Source organism: Zerene cesonia, chromosome 5, assembly GCF_012273895.1.
Source record: "Zerene cesonia ecotype Mississippi chromosome 5, Zerene_cesonia_1.1, whole genome shotgun sequence".
NCBI lineage: Eukaryota > Metazoa > Arthropoda > Insecta > Lepidoptera > Pieridae > Zerene > Zerene cesonia.
This window is the reverse complement of record NC_052106.1, coordinates 7,357,657-7,366,787: the sequence shown is the minus strand read 5'-3', so window position 1 is coordinate 7,366,787 and position 9,131 is coordinate 7,357,657. Positions and strand designations below refer to the sequence as shown.

The window sequence follows — 9,131 nt, the reverse complement described above, 5'->3', positions numbered from 1 at the left end:
ATAATTTCGTTCCAATGTACGATAATTTTACGCCCCTGGGTACGATAGTCGGTCCACTTCAGGTTGGTAACACTGGTTGCAGTGTGCGGTTGAGTCGAAGCGCTTGTAAATTAACATATCATTGAATTTCTCATCGTAAGTAATAAATAATATACGAGATTGTATAAGGTTCATATTTTTGTGCTCCCTATGGTTATTGGTTGTAAAAATATTATTATTAGAAATAAGATTCTACTATAATTAGTCCCAATGATACCCTGCGCGACCGGCGTTCAAATATGTTCAATTTGGTTGTAAATATTTTTTGTTACAAGTTTGTATAGTTCATTTGTTGAAAATACAGTTTATCTTATAATTTCCTTGATCAAGAAACACATTTTGTAGTAAGTTTGTTAATTATAAAGATAAATCGAATATACCTAAAACCGGTTCCTCTTTCTAAATGTCATTGAATTCTTCAAGGTCGTTAGGTCTTTTAGGTTTAAAATCTTATAATAACAGCGTTACTTAATCAGACATTCAAATTTGAATATTCTAGATCTAACATCTGAGCATTTTAATTCTAGATTCCAACCACACTTTATTCACTGACAATACAGTATATCTACTTGGGATAAAATGGTAAATCATTTATATCCGGTCTGTAGGTACCTACCTTCATTGAATCCAATGAAATATTCATTACGTATTTTTATCTTGCAATCTATTGTTGATGTGATGTTTTATATGTGTGAATCTATGGATGTAGTAAATTCTAGATTGGCGTTAAAACGCGAAAATCATTAAGAATTATGGATGTTTCTTGCTCTTTCACCCAAAGCAGCTGATCGGGTCTATATGAAATATATTTGTGCAGAGATAGAAAATTGTCATAGTCTGCTTAAAAAGCAAAAGGAGAGCTATCTGCGAGCTATTCGCGAGTGAAACCGCGCGTTCCAGCTAGTTATTTTTATTTACATTTATTTAAACTAAGTATACACATCAGATCATGCCTTATTGGGCCTATTTACGTTTAATATTGCGATACAGTTAATACATAAGCAAATTACAATGCCTGTTTACAATTCAACTATTGGATTTGAAAATTTTATAATTTATTAGTTTATATTTACCCAAGGGTATATTACGTTTCATTGTGAATTTATGTTACTAGTGAATTTAAAAAATAAATATGAGTAATTATACATACTAGACAATAATTTTGAGAATTTATTTCATATTAACTGCTCCCAGCGGTTCCACCCGCGTAAGTCCGTATCCCGTAGAAATATCGGGATAAAAGATGCCTATATATTATTCCACTTGTCCAGCTGTCTACGTACCAAATTTCATTGCAATCGGTTCAGTAGTTTTTGCGTGAAAGAGCAACAAACACATACACACAAACATTTGCATTTATAATATTAGTAGGATTAACGTTTAAAAATTTATTGATTTCGTTTAAATATATGTAAACAACATTGTCTAATATAAATATCATAATTATAGCAATGTTTAGCATCTTACTTATGGTAATGTCGCATAAAACGGAGTTGAAATATATGTATGGTTTAACGAACTATTTGCATACACAGGCTTCTTTTTCCCAGGACAAAATGCCTAAGGTTGTATTCAAATACTTCGAGGTGAAGGCCCTTGGGGAGTCCACAAGGCTCCTCCTGGCGTATGGAGGCCAAGAGTTCGAAGACCAGAGAATCCCCTTCGATCAGTGGCCATCCCACAAGCCATGTAAGTAAAAGAAATCAATCCGCTCTCACAATAAAAACTAAATACTTAACTTTACTCATTAAATAAAATAAAAAAACATTATTCAGCCTGTCGACAGAGCCATAAAATAGTAAGTTACTGTTTGTTTCCTATGATGATAAACCTGGGAGAGCCAATTTGGACATTTCTATATAACGACGTTGTATAATAATGGTTTCGAAAAAACAAATCAATAATATAATTCAACAGTATCGTTGTTTTACGTAACAATATCCCATTTTGACCCTAGAATTGAATAATGAATATGATTAACGAATGTTTATCGGTCAATTGAAACAATAATACAGTTTTGGATGAAATTTCCATCCATATAACCCATGACAGGTTAATACCACATGGAAATTTTAGCGTGTTTGATATCTGATAACCTTGAATCTAAATTGGCATGTACAGTTTGTCCGCTATATTGTTATTCATGTGTACTTCATATAAGCGCTAAATACGTCCCTTCGATATCTAGTGTAATATTTATTATAGTGCTTCATAATTTTTATTATTAACACACTTATCACTTGTATATTTGTATGTAACCGACTCGTTTAGACTTTATTTTGACACATTTAAATTCAAACATTGTACACCTGTCTTATCGAGAATCGCTTATCTACTACTTATTCAATGAATCGCCGTATGTGTTGCTAAGCGGATAACTCGATAGTGGCTCCACGAATTCGGCATTTTTTAAGACTCTTTCTTAAGGTACAAGAAAGGTTCTTATGGAGAGAAAAAATACTAAAGGGGTGGAAAGCTAGTGATACATTAATTTCATTAATTTATCCTATTATTCTGATTAGGATCGCCAGGATTAAATGAAATTCTTTACGTATACTCTGTATGAGAGCCAATTTAGTTGATTCTGACATTAAAACTTGTTTTTTAATTTTTTTTATTGGGATTATATTCTTTAAGAATTAATATTTGCTGTAACATTAAAACGAAAAATTGTACCCTATTATTATTTATCATTAATTTTTTATCCGTGGCGCAGCGACTCCCTTTGGCCAATTGCCAGTGTTGGAGATAGACGGCAAGCAGTACGCCCAAAGCATCGCCATTGGCCGCTACCTCGGCCGCAAGTACGGGCTCGCCGGCGACGACGCGGAGCAGGACTTTGAGATCGATCAGAATGTGGATTTCGTGAACGACTTAAGAGCCAGTGAGTGAGAGTGAATTTATGAAACACGGTATAAATGGAAATTTGGCCGTGTTGCATAAGCGGACGACTGAGCTGGTGGTTCGCCTCCTGGTAAGCGATCACCACCGCCCATGAACATTCGGAGACGTAGGGCCTTTGCAAATGCGATATCAGGCCGTTGTCAGTCCGGTATTTTAAGGGGAAAGGGATACAGAACGGATTGACGACCAGAAAGAAATGGACTGGGAAGGGTTTTATTGTGTCTAAAAGCGGGCAGCGCATTCGCAGAGGCACTACCTTTGCGAATGTTCATGGGCGGTGGTGATCGTTTACCATCAGGCGAACCACCAGCTCAGTTGCCCGCTATGACATAAAAAAAAAAAAAAAAAGGTGAGGAAAAGGGCCTTCGGCTCCACCACTCTACAAATTTTTAGTTTAGTAGCAATCAAATGGTTCATACAAAAAAAATAATTACGAGGCGGGATCGAACCCGTGCCCTATTGCCAAATCAAAACAAAATTTAAATTTTAACCATTCTTTAAAAAAATTTCAATCGAATTTCTTCTACTCTTTTCGTTTCACGTGTCTTAGCGACACCCCATGCAATCTATTGACATGATCATCAACCTCAACCCATATGAAAAATTATTTCAATCATTACAATATTGTGATTTAATATATGTATCGACGGAAAGCGGCTTTTGTTGACTTTTGGTCACATAGCATTCAAATGCTTCATAAATTAGTAGTTCGGGATGAATAAGACCAGTCATTGTCCATTCCGCAATACAGAGGCGGCGGTTGTCCAATACGAACCGGACGCGGAGATAAAGGCCAAGAAACACGAGGAGCAGTCAAAGAACATTTATCCAGCTCTCTTAAACAAACTCGACGAAATTATTAAGAAGAACAATGGCCACATTGCTGCCGGCAAGGTGAGTGATATCAGTAGTATCATACGGTGAGGAGTATCTTACACTTTACCTAATAAGTATAGTCTATCTAAGCTGACATATAAAGCTGAACAATGTATTATTTGTTTGTTAACTTGAATGCTAATCTCAGGAACTATGGCACCATTTTGACTGAAAATTGGTGCCATTCTGGAAATTCTCAGGGGGACGGATACTATTCGGCATAAGCATCGGGGCTAAATTTTTCCTTTGGATCTTTGAATACGTTGCTATCTAAAGAAGAGTCATGTTAGTTATACCAATTATAACTCAAGAGCAGCTGAAGGGAATTATATGATTTTTGCTTGGTTGGATTTGTCTCCGCCTGAATTAGGATAATTACTGTTAAAATTTGTAAAACATCTACCCGGCCGGAACCGGGGCGAGCATCGAGCAGCTTCTTTATTTAAATAAAAATTTTTTAAAATAAAGAAAGAAAGAAAAATTTGATATTTTCGAAGGAGTCGAATATCGAAGAGTCACAGGGTCGATTTTGATGAAAACTGAAATTGCATATTTAGTTATTAAAAAAAAAAACTTTGGGTCCGTCAATTCTTATTTTTCATTTTAGCTTACCTGGGGTGATTTTATCTTTGCGGGCATGTTCGACTACCTGAAGGTAATGCTGCAGATGCCAGACCTGGAGAAGAAGTATCCCAGTTTCCAGCAGGTCATAGATGCGGTCTATGCTAACCCTAAGGTTAAAGCCTACAGCGAGAATGCGCCCAAGTGCGACTTATAGATTCTCGAACATCTAATCATAATCCTAGGCAGTTTATTTTCCTATGGAGCGTATAACAGTTATATTATGTTACTGTAAACAACTTGTAGCTGTTCAGTGACGTAACGTGACGTGACGTGACGTGACAGTATGTAACGTTACGTCTTTTGTCACTGAAACACACGGTGGCATGGTAAGTTATCAGTGAGGTAAATCCTTAAAATTTATGACAAATCGTGAACACCTGTAAGATAATCTCATTATCGTCTATTCTCTATTAATATTGGCTATCAGGAAATAAAACGTTTCTAAGCCGTTGAAGCAATAACTCTTTTAAAATAACCTAGCACGTACTATCAATATAACTAAATATGATATGTGTTTACTTGTGTTATTTACTAACTCTTGATTGAGTGTTGGCTAGTCTTTTTGGAGATTGGCTTTCATTCAACCAGATTATACTTTATACAGCTATGTAACTCAGTGCCTTAAGTCATAAAAATTACCGTTCAATAATGCATTTATTTCGTAACTATTTCGTTTATATTGTTATTGTATCGTTTAAAAATTTTAATGTAAGCGGTTACTGTTATCGCAAATATTAGTTTAATTTAAAAAAAGAATAAGATATAACCTTGTTAATTTTATAATGTCTAAAAATAAACATAAAAATAAATGTAATTATTTTATTTTCTATTCACACGTTATGAAATCCCAAATGCTCTTGCAATATTGTTTACGAACCCCTACTTATCCTATCCTACTTCCTACTTGTATCCTACTAATGTTATAAATGGGAAAGTCTGTAAGGATGAGTGTGTGTTTGTTGCTTTTTTAAGCAAAAACTACTAAACTGCTGAACAACTGAAATATAATAACTGAAATATAACATATATGTATTACATTATAATGTTATAAATGCGAAATATCTGCCTGTCGCTTCTTCACATCTAAATGACTGCATCGATTTGGATGGCATTTTTGTACGGATATAGTTTAACACCCCGGAAAGGACATAGGATCATTTTTATCCTGGAAATCGCTCGGGAAAAGGAACTATGCGAGTAAAATCTCGGTTCTGTTTTTATTTTCTTTTGACTCAGAAGGCGGCTGGCGGAGGGCTAGTAGTATATATGGAATTTGGTAGAGATAGATTGTAATCGGGATTAGCACATAGGCTTCTTTATAACCGGGTACCACTCAAGCGACGCGGGTTACAGCTAGCATGTCCTTTTTCTTGAATATATTATCTTATCTTATTTTTATAAATGAGACTTAAATATTGATCAATATTAATATGGAATTTACACCTAATCCCATACATTTATTGTGATAAATAAGCATACACGAAATAAATGATAAAAAAATGTAAATATAACATGTTATGCTGTGAGGGAATTATGTAATGCTTTTATTTGGCACTTTGTGGTAGTCTAACTACTAATAGCTTAGTAAGTAGTTAGCCTACCACTAACTAAAACTGAACAAGAACTTATAACAACAGCGTTCAATTGAATTATTGTGAAATAATTTTGTATGTGTGATGTGATTTACACATAAAATGTGTCGATATTGAAAGGCATTGTTTCTTACGTGCAACCGAGCTAGTTCACCTAGATTCACCCTAGGTCCACTCGATAATAAGCGATGACATTTACAGTGGTAGAGTTTCCGCAAATGCGTTGCCCCCTTTTAATTGGCGAAGGATATGGAGTGGATTGGATTAAGGAATGGACTACGGAGGGCTAGGGTTTGTTTATTGAGAGAGAAGACAACGGAATAGACGCGGCACCAGCTGATAAGATATTAGCGTCGCAGGTGGTACTGGCCCTTTCCTACTCATTTTTATATTATTTGTTTCTTTTTCCTCACCCTCCCTATTCCATTCTGTCTTTTCAGTTGGCGGTGAATTCAGTGGCCGTACCTACGCGAATGTTCAGAGGCAGTGGTGATCGCTTACCATCAGTTGCCCGCTATGACATAACCAGAAAAAATAATATTAGCGGATAGGTTATATAGTTTGATTTGTTTGCTCCCATTTCAACGTATGATTAAATCATATCTAATCTATTTACGATCGTTATATGGGTCCGTTATCACCAGTGTACATAGGCTTTTATCTGAAAAATATTTAAAGAAATTCTCATTTTACAACTCTGTAATTTGTCACAAAGGTAAATATTTCTTCTCATAAATTTAGAATAAACAATACCTTATGTAAAAACCTTTGCCATACAACATTTTTATGAAAACTTGCGTTTTGAGCTCTTTCCAATAATTTGTTATGAGTAATGCTGTCCACATTTAATGTTAATACTATTTAAATTTCACTGTATAATTAGATTTATCAACCCGCACTTGGCCAGCGTGGTGGATTATGGCCTGAACCCTCATAGAGGGCCCTTGCCCATAAGGGGCATCAAATATGGGCTGATGTTGAAATTAGATTGCTGGAAATTCACAAATACTACTAGTAAAGTATTATATTATCTGTGCAAATTCCTTACTCAATGTCTTAAGTCATTGGTGAGCCGAGTATACCATACTCGGAAAGTATTAAGTAGTCTTACCGTGTCCTAAGGCTGCGTCACATTTCCTTTTCCTCACCCTTCCCAATCGATTCTTTCCCATCGTCAATCCTTCCTTATCCCTTATCTCATAACAGCGGGCAGCGCATTCGCTGAGTACCTCTGCGAATGTTCATGGGTGGTGGTAATCGCTTACCATCAGACGAAACACCAGCTCCATTGCCCGCTATGGCATAAAAAAAAATGGATTAAGGAGGATGTTATGAATTCGACTATATTTTTTGGCTTTATATCCCAAGAACATTCGACTGGGTGAACCGATTTTGATGATCCTTTTTTGATTTGAAACTTTGTGCCTCCCATGTTCCGTGTGGTCATTTAAATTGAGTCTAGTTCTGACAATTTAAAGACGGTTTAGATGTTTGATAAAAATACTTATTATTATTTATAATATTATAAAGCAAAGACTGTATTTTTTTTTATAACAAGTCGCCATATAAGAAAACGCATTAACAGTTTTCCCGCGTAAAAGTTTCTCGATTGGTGCAAGCATGACTTGCATAAACTTCCTCATATTATTGAATCACATGATCTCTGCCCATTGTGATGTGTGTCACCGTAAAACTACAAACATCGATAGATTACAACGGATGGTGCAATATTGTAATGATTCGACAAATAGTGTCTGTAACATACGGATTGTAATTTAATGCATTATTCTTCTGTACATTATATTTTATCAATATGAAAACGTTGATAATGAAATGGGCATTTAATATGATGTTTTATTGGTTAGATTAGGTTCCTTTTTTTAATTACAAAGTAATTGGAAGCTCGCGAAGCAAAAATTCACGGCGTAATATATAACTGCAATATATTCTGACAGTTTTAGAAAATACAGATACATTGTAATTTAACAGTTACAATGTTATGGCGACATGTACACATCACTACTTACTCCTCGCAGTTATTGGCAGAGTCATTGTGACTTATATGTATATCAGACGATCGAAAGACCTTGGGTGTACCCCCCGTTGTATATAAACTTATCATGTCATACTAATAATATTGAGCTGAATAGTTTGTTCGAAATTTGAACGAGAATTCAGGAGCTATTATCGAATTGTGCAATTGTTTTTTAGCAGAGGTTAATGAACTAACAAACACAAAAAAAGGGTTATTTACTAATTACAATAAATAACAAATAAGGGGAATGAATAAAAAAAACAAGACAAAATTAATTTTATGAGAAGTGAAATTTGCATTGTTGAGTTTAATAAAAAAGTTCAGTAATATTCTAGCAATGAAAATTCGAAAGAGGCTCGCGCCAATTGTAGCCCATTTTGTTTTTTTCTTTTATTTTATTGTCATTGATTCGTGGGTGGCCATTTTATTGCGATTAAATCTATAGCAATCCATGTAAATGATAGTCATTGATATAAGCGCAGAAATTGATAACATAAACAATTGTTGATAACTTGAGGGCACAAACATTCTACTGTTATCTGTGAGCGATTACTGACAGGAAAACAAGTGCTCCGTTGAGGTACATGTTAGGTATATTTCAAGTAACGTTATGTAATTTATATCTTAACTAGCTTTTCGCCCGCGGCTTCGCCCGCGTTGTATTCGCTTATATCGCGCGACATGGTTAGGAGTATTTTCTTCGCATTAAAAAGTATGGTTTGTTCTTTTCTACGTTTAGCTCCATCTTCATATCAAGTTTCATCAAAATCGGTTTGACAATAACGAACTTTCACACAAAATTTCATCCCCTCTTTCAACCCTTTCTACCCTTTATTCGCGATAAAAACTATCCTATGTCCTTTCCCAAGTTCAGTTCTATCTTCATACCAAATTTTATCATAATCGGTTCAGTGGTTTAGGCGTGAAAGCGTAACAGACAGACAGATAGACAGACAGACTTACTTTCGCTTTTATAATACTAGCTGTGCCCCGCGGTTTCACCCGCGTAAGTCCGTATCCCGTAGGAATATCGGAATAAAAAGTTGCCTATATGTTATTCC

General features: G+C 35.2%; 1 protein-coding gene across 2 annotated transcripts; it reads left to right on the top strand.

Moving 5' to 3' along the window:
* The first annotated feature begins 69 nt into the window (after positions 1-69).
* On the top strand, positions 70-5,083 carry LOC119839918 (glutathione S-transferase 2-like). Of its 2 annotated transcripts, none has more exons than XM_038366360.1 (5): positions 70-135; positions 1,590-1,728; positions 2,756-2,923; positions 3,695-3,837; positions 4,427-5,083. In XM_038366360.1, the coding sequence occupies exons 2-5, from the start codon at positions 1,596-1,598 to the stop codon at positions 4,595-4,597; spliced, it is 615 nt and encodes a 204-aa protein (XP_038222288.1). In that variant the 5' UTR covers positions 70-135; positions 1,590-1,595; the 3' UTR covers positions 4,598-5,083. The 2 variants fall into 2 exon arrangements, with proteins under 2 accessions (XP_038222288.1, XP_038222289.1); XM_038366361.1 differs by having other exon boundaries at positions 94-135; positions 1,575-1,728.
* The last annotated feature ends 4,048 nt before the right edge of the window (positions 5,084-9,131 follow it).

Coding starts and splice junctions, on each gene's coding strand:
- LOC119839918 (XM_038366360.1), top strand. CDS start 1,596: ATGCCTAAGGTTGTATTCAAATACTTCGAGGTGAAGGCCCTTGGGGAG. Junction 1,729..2,755: donor GTGGCCATCCCACAAGCCAT/GTAAGTAAAAGA, acceptor TCCGTGGCGCAG/CGACTCCCTTTGGCCAATTG. Junction 3,838..4,426: donor GCCACATTGCTGCCGGCAAG/GTGAGTGATATC, acceptor TTTTCATTTTAG/CTTACCTGGGGTGATTTTAT.